General features: G+C 40.1%; 1 protein-coding gene across 1 annotated transcript; it reads right to left on the bottom strand.

Annotated features, from left to right (window-relative positions):
• Positions 1-13,197: 13,197 nt before the first annotated feature.
• Positions 13,198-13,944, bottom strand: LOC127136816 (uncharacterized). The gene has a single exon (XM_051063335.1). It carries the CDS (start codon positions 13,942-13,944, stop codon positions 13,198-13,200), a length of 747 nt encoding a protein of 248 aa, XP_050919292.1.
• Positions 13,945-14,688: the final 744 nt, after the last annotated feature.

The raw sequence follows: 14,688 nt of genomic DNA, 5'->3' as shown, positions 1-14,688 counted from the left end.
TGACCTGGTCAACAAATCAAAAGGGAGGCTTGTGAGGGTGCACCACCATATGGTGGGGGGATCCATACAGGATCCCCTGGTTGACTCAGAAGTCAACTAATATGTGGCGCTAGAAGGAGGGGCCATGTGGCACCCATGCAGCCACTCTCATCTGTACATAAAAACAAAAAATTGAGAGAGAGAGAGAGCCATTAGCTCCTCTCTTTCTCTCTCTTCACTCCTGAGAATGAAGTTGCTTTGCAACTTCATCTTCTTCTCTGTCACCACCCCTAAATCTTAAATTAAGTCTCCTATAGCCACGCTTTGAAGAAATTATGAAAGGGGTTTCACTCGGCAAGAAGAGGCGAAGATGATGATGCAAAAAATTGAACGAGAATGGAAGATTTACTTGTTTGAAGTCAAACACCGGAGACGCTTCTCATCGTGCTTCAGATAAGTCGCTTCGTCTTCTTCTATTTTTTGTTATTGAGTACTGTTGTTGCTTGGTTTGAATGTTAGGGTTTTGGTGCTTAACAAATTTTTGATTGTTCCTCTCTTGGATTATCCAAAAACGTGTTTCTGTTGTTTAGGGTTTGATGTTAACAGAAAAATATTTTGATAATTTCTTCTTGGATTTTAAAAACGTTGTTACTGTTAATCTTAGTTGTTGTTATATATACGGTGAATTTTGGTTTTGAGATAACTTGTTGGATTATCTCTTTTCTAGAATTTATGGGATGTTTACTCTGTGGATTTAGAGTTGTTTGGATTGGATATTGGAACGTGTTCTTGGGCGTTCACTTTGGCTCACTATGCAACATATCAATCTATTCATTTTATCAATTGTTTTTCAATTTTTCATAAGTGCTTATTTGATAAGCTTTTTTAATCTTTGAATTGGTTTTACAAGTTTGTAAAAGGTGAATAGATGTTGATTGAAAAGGGGGTCTGCGCTTGCTTTGGGGATTGGAATTGGGGGCGCTGCAAAAAGAGCTTCTTTGGCAATGTCTTTGAAGAAATTCGCCACTTGACCTGTTGGGTTTACAGCTTATTCCACTTTTTCAAACCTCTTTTGGGTGTAAAAGAACTTTTGGACAATGTATAAGAATTTGGGGACTGTTTGTAACACGTACAATTTTAATTAGAGACCTCTTTTGGATAATTCTGTAACTATTTTGGATTATTATGAATATTTTGGACTATTTGGAATATTTTAGACTTTAAAATTTATTTGTGCAATTAATCTCTCTTTTTTTTATAAAAAAAACATTTAAACTTTATCTTAATTATTATTTGTGTTAATCATTTAAAATGCTTAAACTCTAACTCAAATTGAAAATGGATTGGGCCATGATAGAATGCCAATTATTATTAGCTTAAATGAGCAACATGAAATGTGCACCATAAGCAATAAAAAAAACAATTCTAAAATGGGCTTTAACATATTATCCATATTCTTTTCCAACAATCCACCTTAGCTTAAAACAAATACATGTTTAAAAATGCAACTTGAATTTAGATATTTATGAAGGATTGAAACTTTGGCCTAAACATGTGGAAATGAGCTTAAACAAGTGATCATAGAAAATATCCATGGCTCTTAATACTTACTAATAATCAAATGGATTTTGGATTAGTAATGTAAAAAGATTCAAACCACACTTTGAAATATTAATCATGGACATGTTTATGTGAATGGACCTTTTTTAAAACCAAGAGTTCTCATGGATAAACCAAAATGAGCCTTGTTAACCAAAAAGTCCCAAAGTGCACATACTATCCCATGCTTAAGTTAATAGTCATAATAGACAAAAGCAACAAGTGTCTTCTTAAGGATCTTAACAGATGACAATGTCATTGAAGACTTGATGTTACCAAGCGCTGAGAAACCCTAAAATAGAACCTATGTCTTAAGATAAAATTCATGTCTTATAACATTGGGTAGTGAATGCTGGTGAAAGATTTTTTCTTACCTGGACAAAATTGGGGTATGACAGCTGCCCCTATTTAATTACCTCAAACCGGAAAGTAAGAATGACGGTAGTCTTCGTGTATTCACGGTGGGAGATAATTAAATACAAAAAGACCTAAATTTTGTCCTAGGAAATGCAAGGATTAAAATACGGGAAGAAAATGTAGTGAGAAATAGTAAAAGACATTATCCTACAGTAAAATGGAATAGTCAAGATTTTTTGGGAGTCGTCAGAACAGTATCTTGGACATCTCAGTCGAGATATGTTAGTAATGGAATGACCTCACTAGCTAAATCTTAAGACTTCTCCATGATGCTAGCATAGTATAAAGAAAATATGGCATGAGACTCTTCATTTTGATGAAGCAGCATCTCAAACATTGAAAGTGAGATTCTCTGTATCGGGTCGAAACATCATCTTATATGATAGAATTAAGATATTCCAGCAAGGGAAAAATACCTTAATTGAATCTAAGACTTTCCGAGGATATTAGAGTAGTATCTCTAAATAAATCTGAAATGAGACTCTTCATATTGATGAAGCAGCATCTCAAACAGTAAAAATGAGATTCTCTGTATCGGGTCGAAACAACATCTTGTATGATAGAATTAAGATATTCCAGCAAGGGAAAAATACCTTAATTGAATCTAAGACTTTCCAAGGATATTAGAGCAGTATCTCTAAAAAAATCTGAAATGAGACTCTTCATATTGATGAAGCAGTATCTCAAATAGTAAAAATGAGATTCTTTGTATCGGGTCAAAACAGCATCTTATATGATAGAATTAAGATATTCCAGCAAGGGAAAAATACCTTAATTGAATCTAAGACTCTCCGAGGATATTAGAGCAATATCTCTAAATAATCTGAAATGAGACTCTTCATATTGATGAAGCAGTATCTCAAACAGTAAAAATGAGATTCTCTGTATCGGGTCGAAACAGCATCTTATATGATAGAATTAAGATATTCCAACAAGGGAAAAATACCTTAATTGAATCTAAGACTCTCCGAGGATATTAGAGCAGTATCTCTAAATAATCTGAAATGAGACTCTTCATATTGATGAAGCAGCATCTCAAACAGTAAAATGAGATTCTCTGTATCGGGTCGAAACATCATCTTATATGATAGAATTAAGATATTCCAGCAAAGGGAAAAATACCTTAATCGAATTTAAGACTTTTCGAGGATACTTGGAGCAGTATCTCAAACAGATAAATGAAGTAGTATCTCAAACAGATAAATGAGATTCTTCAGATAAATGAAGCAGTATCTCGAATATTCGTCTGTTGGGGGAATATTTTGAAAAGACTCCTTTTGGAGGAAATATATTGGCAAAGCTTTGCAGGGGAAAGGCTCATAAGAGACTTTTTATGGTAACCTCTGCTTGGGGAGCAATGTTTGCAAAGAAAATGCTGGGAATAAGATGATTTGCTAAGAAATAATTTCACGAGCACATGCAGGACAATAACTTTATAGAATTTAGATGGAGAGTGTCTGGGGTACATATGAATGAACTTGGAGCTTGATATTTTATATTTGATTTTTGTATGATGTTCCACTTTAGGTGGGAATACCATGCATGGGATGATGTATGAGATGCATGCAAGTATGCAATTGCTGGGGATATTTGGTTGTGCATGTAGTAATGCAAATGACTTTTTTAGTTTTGTTGGAATTCCCATTTTTTGGGAGTATTATGCATGAGTATGTTGATGACTGGTACGACTGTGTGTTTTTTAATTTTCTGTTTGGTAGGAAAACCATTTATGAATGATTTATATGATGCATGTTAGAATGAAAATGGGTAATTGGATATGCCCTAGTTAAGACGTTTTTGCTTCGGGGTATGATGCCAATAGTGTGGACTTTTGTCATTGGGGTGACCAATGAAGATCAAGCTTTGATGCCCCTACTAGGTGGTTTTGGGAATATATTTGGGTTGCTCCAAGTTACTGAAGGGTTCAGACTTCTCAACACGCGATACTCCATCCATGATTTATCAATGTTTCTGCTGGAAATGTAACGAAACCTTGCCCCGGTTTGGCTATACCATGAGTACATTTATGAGAGGCGTGAATTAGTAGTTGAAAGGAACATAACTATCCGCAAACAGTCCTACACCTTTATGAAAAACAAGAATGAATCTTGGAGACTAAAGGATTCGTCTGCTTACTATTTCAAAAGCAATTTTACCACTTTATTCAAACATGTGTTTTATTTTCTCCAATAATTTTTAAAAGTGATGTTTATAAAAAATAAAAGGTGCTTTGCAAACAAAGAGATAAAATACAAAAAATGATTCGGGCACATTTTTGTTGAGAAAATATCTCTTTTATTGACTTGACCCTTAAATGGGCGATTGTACATAAAGATGCAATTCCTTAATGAGGTAATTGTTGTGCATAGAAACAAAATGGCAATGAAAATTGAGTTCTTATTAAGTTTCCACACTGCTATGATCCTTATGTCTTTGATAGTCCGAGCACTTTGCTTTTGAAAAGTAAGGTAGATTGATTCTTCGTCTTCGAGGGATATGTTAGACGCCTGAAAGTAAAACTCTTTGCCTTGGAATTAATCCCTAACTTTTGCCTGGACCTCCCTTTCGGGTTTTCGATTCACCGGGATACCCATTTTTGCCTGAGTCGCCCTTTCGGGTTTTCAACTCAGCGGGTCAAATTCTTTTATTTTCATCCCTAACTTTTGCCTGGATCGCCTTTTCGGGTTTTCGATCCACCGGCATAGCCATTTTTGCCTAAATCACGCTTTTAGGTTTTCGATTTAGCGGCTTTTATTATTCCACTTTTTTAGGCGAAGTACTTTTTAACAGCATCAGTGTTGGTGGGAAGCGGCAACTCATCACCATCCATAGTAGCTAGAATCAGAGCGCCTCCGGAAAAGGCTCTAACCACCACAAATGGACCTTCATAATTTGGTGTCCATTTCCCTCTGGAGTCTTTGTGAATGGGCAAGATTTTCTTCAGCACTAAATCTCCCTCTTGAAACACCCTGGGACGAACTTTCTTGTCGAATGCCTTTTTAAGACGCCTCTGATAGAGTTGACCGTGACCTAACGCTTTCAAGTGTTTCTCTTCAATAAGGTTGAGCTCGTCGTACCTTGATTGAACCTATTCTGCCTCGTCTAGCTTAGCCTCCATCAAGACTCTCATCGAGGGGATCTCCACTTCTATAGGGAGAACTGTTTCCATACCGTATACCAAGGAATAAGGGGTTACCCTTGTTGAAGTTCGTACCGACGTGCGATAACCATGTAATGCAAAAGGTAACATATCATGCCAATCTTTGTACGTGACAACCATCTTTTGGATGATTTTCTTGATATTTTTATTTGCAGCTTCAACATCCTCATTCATCTTTGGTCGATAGGGTGATGAGTTGTGATGCTCGATCTTGAACGTTGCGCATAACTTATCCATGGTCTTGTTGTTGAGATTGGACCCATTAACAGTGATGATTTTGTTGGGAATCCAATATCGACAGATGATGTTGTTTTTTAAGAAATGGGCGACTACATGCTTCGTGAAATTCGCATAAGACGCGGCTTCAACCCATTTGGTAAAGTAATCTATGGCCACCAAGATAAATATGTGTCCATTTGATGCTTTGGGTTCTATCATTCCAATCATGTCGATGCCCCACATAGAGAAAGGCCAAGGTGATATTATGGCATTCAACGGGGTAGGTGGTACATGTATTTTGTCAGCATAGATTTGGCATTTGTGGCATGCCCTGGTGTAATGGTAACAGTCGGCTTCCATCGTTAACCAGTAGTAACCTGCCCTTAGGATTTTCTTTGCCATGGCATGCCCATTGGCGTGCGTACCGAAAGACCCTTCATGTATGTCCCTCATAAGCTGATCAACTTCGTGTTTGTCCACACACCTCAATAAAACCATGTCATAGTTTTGCTTGTACAACACCTTTCCGTTCAAGAGGAACTTTGATGCCATCCTCCGGAGGGTCCTTTTGTCAAGGCTGGAAGCCTCTGCCGGATATTCCCGCTTCTCCAGATACTGTTTGATATCAAAGAACCAGGGTTTACCATCTGGCTCTTCTGATGTCGTCAGGCAATGAGCAGGTTCGTCAAAATGCCTAATTTCAATATGAGGCTGATGGTTGGGCCATATTAATTTGTACATGGAAGCCAAAGTCTCTAAGGCGTTTGCCATCTGATTTTCTTCTCGAGGAATATGAGAGAAAGTGACTTCGTCGAATTTTGGGAGTAGCTTCAGCACGTAATCCCGGTATGGAATTAGGTTAGCATGTCTTGTTTCCCAATCACCTCTAATCTGATGTATGACTAGCGCGGAGTCTCTGAATACTTCTAGTACCTTAATCTTCAACTCAATAGCTTCTTCCAACCCTAGTATGCAAGCTTCATACTCAACCATGTTATTTGTGCAGGTAAAACAGAGCTTTGCGGTGAATGGTAGATGGAAATTCTTGGGAGACATCAGCACTGCCCCAATTCCGTGGCCTATTGCATTTGAGGCGCCATCGAACATGAGAGTCCAACCCGCATTTAGCTCAGGGCTTTCCTCTAGTTCGGAGTCTTCAGCATCCTTAACAACCATGATGTTCTCATCTGGGAAGTCGAACTTCAAAGGTTGGTAATCCTTCAGTGGTTGGTGAGCAAGATGGTCTGCTAGTATGCTTCCTTTGATCGCCTTTTGCGCAACATATTGGATATCATGTTCTGATAACAACATCTGCCATCGGGCAATTCTACCTGTGAGAGCTGGTTTCTTGAATATGTACTTGATGGGATCCATTTTAGATACCAACCAAGTCGTGTGAGTTAGCATGTACTGCCTGAGACGCTTAGTGGCCCATGCGAGTGCACAACAAGTCTTCTCGAGTAATGAATATCTGGTCTCACAATCGTTAAATTTCTTGCTCATAAAATAGATAGCATACTCTTTTCTACCAGTCTCATCTTGTTGTCCCAATACACAACCCATGGACTCGTCGAGCACGGTTAGATACATGATGAGAGGTCTCCCTTCTGCATGGGGCATCAGAATCGGTGGCTCTTGCAAGTATTCTTTGATTTTATTGAAGGCTATTTGGCAGTCATCATTCCACTCCACGCCTTGGTGCTTCCTCGGGAGCTTGAATATTGGTTTACATGTTGCAGTAAGGTGAGAGATAAACCTGGCGATGTAATTTAGTCTTCCCAAGAAACCACGAACTTCCTTTTCAGTCCTCGGTGCAGGCATGTTCTGAATGGCTCGAACCTTGTCAGGATCTACTTCAATTCCTTTTTGGATTACAATAAAGCCTAAAAGCTTCCCATATCGAACCCCAAATGTGCATTTGTTGGGATTAAGTCTCAACCTAAACTTCCTCAAACAAGCAAACAGTTTCCCCAGGTTAGTGATATGTTTTTCTTCTGTCTGGGATTTGGCGATCATGTCGTCGACATACACCTCAATCTCTTCATGAATCATGTCATGAAAGAGAGTCATCATGGCACGTTGGTATGTTGCCCCAACGTTTTTTAATCCAAACAACATTACTTTGTAATAAAAGGTGCCCCAAGGGGTAATGAACGTGGTCTTCTCCATGTCTTCGAGATCCATTTTAATTTGGTTGTATCCAGAGAAACCATCCATAAAGGAAAATACGGAGAACTGAGTTGTGTTATCCACCAATACATCAATGTGAGGTAATGGGAAATCGTCTTTCGGACTGGCTCTGTTTAAATCTCGGTAGTTTATGCACATGCGGACTTTTCCATCTTTCTTTGGCACCGGTACAATGTTGGCAACCCATTGTGGGTACTTAGCGACTTCCAGGAAACCAGCGTCAAACTGCTTTCTCACCTCTTCTTTGATCTTGAGAGCCATGTCAGGTCGAGTTCTTCTTAGCTTTTGTTTGACAGCAGGGCATTCTTCTTTAAGGGGAAGCTTGTGGGTCACGATATCAGTGTCTAATCCGGGCATGTCTTGGTATGACCAAGCAAACACGTCATCATATTCGTGGAGGAGCTCTATCGGTCTTGTCTTCGCTGCATCTTGAAGCGCGGCGCCTACCCTTACTTCTCTCTTGTCTTCTTCTGTTCCCAGATTGATAACTTCAACGTCTTCTTGGTGTGGTTGAATGACCTTCTCTTCTTGTCTGAGTAATCTGGCCAACTCTTCAGGGAGTTCGCAATCTTCCCCCACTTCATCTTCAGCTTGGTAGATTGGACAATCAAAATCATATTGGACCTTAGTAGTGTCGTTATCAATGGTCTCGGTGGTGTTTCTGTATGTTATGATTTATGCCGTTTATTTAGAAAGTGCGTGCATAAAAATTGATGCTATTTTTGTGATAATAAAAAAATGAAAAGAAAGGAACAAAAATTTGGATGCAAAACATCATTCCATTAATGATAAAATCTCTTGAAAAAGATAAAGCAGGCCCTACAACACGCCACCGTGTCCTTGGTAGAGCACATGGTTTTGTCTAAAATAATAAAATTACTTTTGAAATATTTGGGGAACTTCCACAGCCTTCCAATTTGTCAGTTCTTCATTAGGTGCGGCTTGTCGCATCCAGCTAGACACCCCCTCTTCGCGATCTTCTTCATTGATCATTGCCACCTGCTTGCCAAAGATGTCGCCAGCGTTGGTGAATGTTTTCTCTACAGAAGGAATTTGTTCTTTGTCATGTTGGTTACCGGCTTTATCTGATGACGGGTCATACCCCAGGCCGAACTTGTCTCGTTTCTCTTTCACTTCCACTACTTTGCCCCGGTCTTGAGCATTTTCACTTTCCATAATAGCCTTAGCTCCTTGCCACGAGGCCATGGATGGTCCAGACTTCAGGGTCTCCAATGTCTGTTGGATGGCCATCATATTTACCACTTCCAAGGATTGGAATGGTGTCTCAGTGATCTCGCAATCCACCTCGATATATCGGAAAGATGTTAAGTGGCTAACCAAAATATCTTCCTCTCCTCCAATCACAATCATTTTGTCATTTGTAATGAATTTTAGCTTTTGATGTAGAGTGGAGGTGACAACACCTGCGGAGTGAATCCAGGGTCTCCCAAGTAGGCAACTGTAACCGGGATGTATATCCATGACCTGGAACGTGATATTGAAAATAGTTGGACCTATCTTGGTTGGTAAGTCAACCTCTTCTATCACTACTCGCCTTGAGCCATCAAATGCCTTTACGATTAGGGTGATGGGTTTCATACTTATCCCTTCTATTGGCAGCTTTATCAAAGTTGTCTTCGGCATGACATTCAGTGAGGAACCTGTGTCCACTAATATCCTTGATAGTATAGTGTCTATGCATTTCAAGGAGATATGTAGGGCTTTGTTATGGTTCTTTCCCTCGATCAGTAGTTCATCATCATTAAAACCCAAAAAATTTCCAGTGGTCACAGAAGCTATCACATCGTCAAACTGTTCTATTGTTATGTCCTTCGTGATATGTGCGGCGCTCAATACTTTCAACAACGAATTCTTGTGTGCTTCTGAGTTGAATAATAGAGATAACATGGAGATCTTTGAAGGTGTTTGATTCAGTTGGTCCACCACCTTATAATCGCTCTTCTTGATTATCCTCAGAAATTCCTCAGCCTCTTCACGAGTGACCGCAGCTTTAGGAGACAAGTGTATGTCTTGCATTTCTTGATTAGGGACGGGGATCTGGACAACAACTTCCTTCCCTTTAGTCTTTACAGAAGTATCAGCAGTTCTTGGCGCGAACACTCGGCTACTACGTGTCATTCCTGCTGGCGCCACAATTGAAGTGACATTTGGTTCGTTGATCATCAAAAGTTGGTCTTCCTGCCCCTGCTTAAAAGCTCCGGGCTGATATATCCACGGGACTGCCTTCTCATCTTTATACGCGGACGGTGCTGGAAACTCTATCACCAATGGGCTTATAGGTATTTCTACTTTAACCTCATCATAAGGGATGTCTACCACGACTATCGCTTCTTGGCGCTTGCTTCTGCCACGACAATTTATCTGTAACTCGCCTCGATCCAACATTTGTTGTATAAAATTCCTCAACTCTTCATTATTCTCTTCAGCAACTAGCTCCTTAGGGATTAGACCACTCTTCAGCAATTATGCTCTTATCCTGGTGATAGGAGTTTGAATCTCTTCAACCTTATGGATCAATTTTCCTTGATCATTCTCCTTAATGGCACTGACGGAAGCATCCTTATGCGTTGGCATGGGATTGGTGTTCATGTTCGGGCGTCTCGGAGTGAAAGAGACGGCTTTCTCTTTAATCAAGTCTTGTACCCGATTTTGAAATGAAAAACAATTCTCCAAGGTATGACCAAGTGCTCCCATGTGAAACTCATAATGGGCGTTAGCATCGTATCCCGGTGGATATGCTAAAACAACTTGGTTTTAACTCCCTCAATGTTAGAAGGTCCTCCTTTTGCAGATATGGGAATATCTGACTATAAGGTACTGGTAGGGGATCAAGTTCCCTTCTTGGAGGTCTTGGCTTGAATTATCTTAGCGGTGCAGTGTTCTGCTGATGATGATGTTGTTGATGTTGTGGTTGACACACCTGTTGCTGCTGCATTGGCTGTTGATATGGTATGGGTACCACAGCGGCGACTTGACCATATGAATCTTGTTGCTTCCCTTTATAGTTTCTAGATATGGTGTTTGTTTCACCTTCCCTTTTCTTCGGGAAGCCTCCAGAATACTTCTTCGGTGCGCTAGGGGCTGCCACATCCCCTGGAATCTTTCCATCCCTCAACCCCATCTCTATGCGATCTCCAATTGTGACTAGATGTGCGAAGTCAGATGCTGCACTACTCACCAATCTATCAAATAATGGGTCCTTCAAGGTGTCTACAAATGTTCCGGTCATTTCCTTTTCAGACAATGGTGGCTCTACCTGAGCAACCAACTCCCTCCACCTCTGGGCGTATTCTTTAAATGACTCACTTTCTTTCATAGCCATCCCTTGCAACTGCATTCGGTCGGGTGCCATATCTAAATTATATTTGTACTGACGGAGAAATGCGTCAGCCAAATCCTCCCAGCTTTGAATCCGCCCATGCTCTAAGCTCATGTACCATCTCATAGATGCTCCACTCAGACTGTCTTGGAAATAGTGTACAAGTAGTTTGTCGTTTTCGGTATGAGCATCCATTTTCCTGAAGTACATTACCAGGTAACTTCTTGGACAAGTCTGTCTTTTGTATTTCTCGAAATCAGGAGTTTTAAATTTAGTCGGGATGACTAAATTTGATACCAAACGTATGTTCATGGCAGAGGCACCGAAGATATTATTCCCTTCTATGGCTTTGATCTTCTTTTCCAGGGTACGAAGCCTATCTGCAGCAGGATCTGAAAGTATCTTAGGCTTCGGTTGATCAGGCATATAGAAAGCAACATAGTGGTCATCTCCAATTTCATATCCATGATGAGTAGACGTATCAGAAGGTTCTGCACGGTCCCCATCTCCTTTGCCTCCTACCGGTATCTGAACCAATCTCTTCTTGGTGGGGACGTAACCCTCGTCTTGGGGGTTCAGACCTGGCGTGCTATCATTCCTTTTTGCCCTAGCTTCTTATTCCTCAATCTTCTCTCTTTGAGCGATTGCGAGTATTGTCTCCAGCAGTTGATCCATTTTCTCTTGGATCGTATTGATGTATGTCCTCATGGTGATCCGGTTAGCCTTAACTTGCTCTAACGTCATCTTATAGTTGTTTTGCGTCTCGTATCGGTGTTGATTAGTCAGTGTGGCTGGATAAAGGGTAAAAAGGTTGGGTAAGTTTTTTTGAATTTTTATGAAGCGTGATGCATAATGAAGATGCGAATGTCATGCATATTTATTTTCAGGGAATCATTCGAGTTTCATTAATTATTAGTAATTCGAAGAAACAAGAAATACTTAGAATAGCAATAATGGAGTAATTTTTAAACGTCATTCATTCAAGTATATAACATAGAGGCCCAAAAAGGTCATAGTTTAAAAATACATTTGTTAAAGGAATAAAATATAAGACACAAGAAAATTAAATTGCTGGCTTTCTGGCTTGAAGCTCTTCTAGTTCCTCCTTGAATCTCTTCAGCAACCCTCTACAGAGCAGAATGAAACTGATTATGGCTGGAGGAGTGCTATCTTCCTTCAATTCTTCGACTGCATCTCTTAACTTCCATGGTAATTCTTTAGCCACCCAATTACAGAACCCCACTATCCCATCGAGTTTTGCACAAAACTTATCCCTATCTCCTTGCAAGAAATCTATGGTCTTCTTAAAGGATTCATAATCTTCAATCACATAGTCTCGCTATTTCAACCATATGGAACTATCTTGGTGTAATGACTCTAGCTGGTTCTTCCAATAGCTGGCAAACTCTTTTGCATCTCTTACTTCTCGACACTTTTCCTCACATACCATGTGTGAAACCCTAGAAGCTTCGGTGGCTATATTCTTGAGTCGGCGTTCCTGATCTACTTCAGCTTTTGCATGACGAACAAAATTGGTGATTTCTTTAATCTGAGCCCCAAGTGTATCCCTTATCGTCTTGTTTTCTTTCGTGGCTAGATGCCACCAACGCTCATCGTCTTGACATTCTTTCTGAGCTCGTCGTAACTGACCCTTAAGAGTATCTAGGCAATGGTCAGCTTGTTCTAATCCCACTTTGATCTTTTTCCTCTTATGCTCTTCCTTGTTGAACTTTTCCACATGTGCTTGAAGTTGTGCCTCTTTTCTCTCAAGCTCCCACTTCATGTTGTTTTTCTCATTGACGGTTTGTTAGAGTTTTATTTGCAACTCTTCATTCTCTTTTTCTAACCTTGCCATGGTGGTCTTGAGTTCCTCCACTTCTTCAATAGGGACATGGGTGAGCTTAGGTTCAGGAAGAGGTATAGGTATCTGAATGACAAATGGCATTTTAATCATCTTCACCCTTTCCTTTACCCACTGAAAATATGGTTCTTTTGTAATCTCATTTGCTCTCCCCAAATCAGCTTTCCCTTTTTGATTGACATTCTTCCAAGCCTCTTTGATTCGTTGGAACAAGCTAGGATTCTCAACCCCAAACTCAAGTAACAAGAAAGCTTCCAAAGACCTTGCCTCTGGAGGGCCTTCCATTGGGTAGCCAAGTTGCCTGAGTGATAGAACCGGATTAGCATTCACACATCCCTGAGTTCCAATAAGCGGTAGATTAGGAAAATCCCCACAGCTGAATATGATGTCCATGTTGATGTATTCTTTGGAATACCAAGAAAGATCTTTGGATCAGAGTGATCCCAATCTCTGAGGCCAACTAACATCTGTCTGTTCAACCCAAGCACCTGTCTTTGGAAGATGTTCTAGAAACCACTGATATAATAAAGGAGCACAATAAGTGATCATTCCTTTCTTCTTAGTATACCTATGACTTATATAATAGTAGACATCGACTAACAAAGTGGGTACTGGGTTCCCAGTAAGGAAAACACAAATGGAAGCCATGTCTACGAAACCATCCATATTCGGGAACAAGACGACGCCATAGATGGCCAATGTAATGGCAGAGTAACAAGCATCCCAACTTTCTGCTTTTAATAGGGTATGAGCTCTCTCCAAAAGAAAACTTAGTGAAAATCCTTTGGTATTCCCTTTGGTCTCTAGGTTAGCCTCTACCTCCTTTTCATCCATATGAAGCATGCTAGTAATGGTCTCAAGGGGCAAAGATTCATCTATCCCTTCAAATCGTGGCTTGTTCTTCATAGGAATCCTAACAAGACGCTCGAATTCTTCCAATATTGGTGCTAGCTGGAAGTCTTGGAATGTGAAGCATCTTAAGGGTAGGTCATATAATTGGGCCAAAGTGATTAAAGTTGTACAGTCTACTTGTTGATTGAGAATGCGGAGCAGATTGCCATGATTCTTCCCAAAGTTGATTCTGTATACCTGGTGCATCTGAGAGACCAAGTCACGTAAGCTCTTTAGATCGGGATCCTTGAAATTGAAAGAGTAAATGTTTCTTTTGCTTGATTCCATGTTTCTTGAATTCCTGCAACTCATGACACTCAGATTCCTTGGAAATAAAATAATATTTATGTTATGAATGATGTTATGCATGCCACAGGCAAGTCAATACACAGGTCGTGAGAGTGGGTATCCTTGGTTACTAAACAAAACCCTTTTGGGAGGATGCTAAAGTTAAGAGGTTCCCAAAGTCATCAATCACTTTTTAGGAAAGTTATTGTCATGATGAAAACTCATCTGCAAATAACATCCCCAAACTAAGTCTCGTTTGGGTGAGGCCTTCGCATGGTCCCAAAGAGGAAGACTCCTAGTGGGTCCATACTACACAACTCTCGAGTCCAAGGTTCTAATAAGGTTCTCAGAGTCATAGACCGAGGTTGGGAATACCACTGTAAGGTAGTAATACGCCCAAGGGATCTCATCTGATTGGGGCTTTCGTATTAACCTAATAAGTCTGAGACTTTTTAGGTAGATACTACATAACCACTGGATATAATGGGTTAAAAGGTCGCTAGAGTCATTGATCCAACTTGAGAATACTATCGTCGTGACGAAAACTCGTCGGGCAATAATATCTCAAGAGAATCTCCTCTAGGCGGGGTCTTCGTTTCTTCCCAACAAGGAAGACTCCTTGTGGGTGCCCACTATGCAACCACCAACTTAAACTTATGGTTTTTCTCATACTCGGGTGAAGAGCCTATCTCACAAAGTACCACCAACCAGAGAACCCCAATAACACATAGCCAACAAAACATC

The sequence above is a fragment of the Lathyrus oleraceus genome, chromosome 4 (assembly GCF_024323335.1).
Source record: "Lathyrus oleraceus cultivar Zhongwan6 chromosome 4, CAAS_Psat_ZW6_1.0, whole genome shotgun sequence".
Lineage (NCBI taxonomy): Eukaryota > Viridiplantae > Streptophyta > Magnoliopsida > Fabales > Fabaceae > Lathyrus > Lathyrus oleraceus.
The sequence above is the reverse complement of the archived record's forward strand: the minus strand, read 5'-3'. Positions and strand labels throughout refer to the sequence as shown.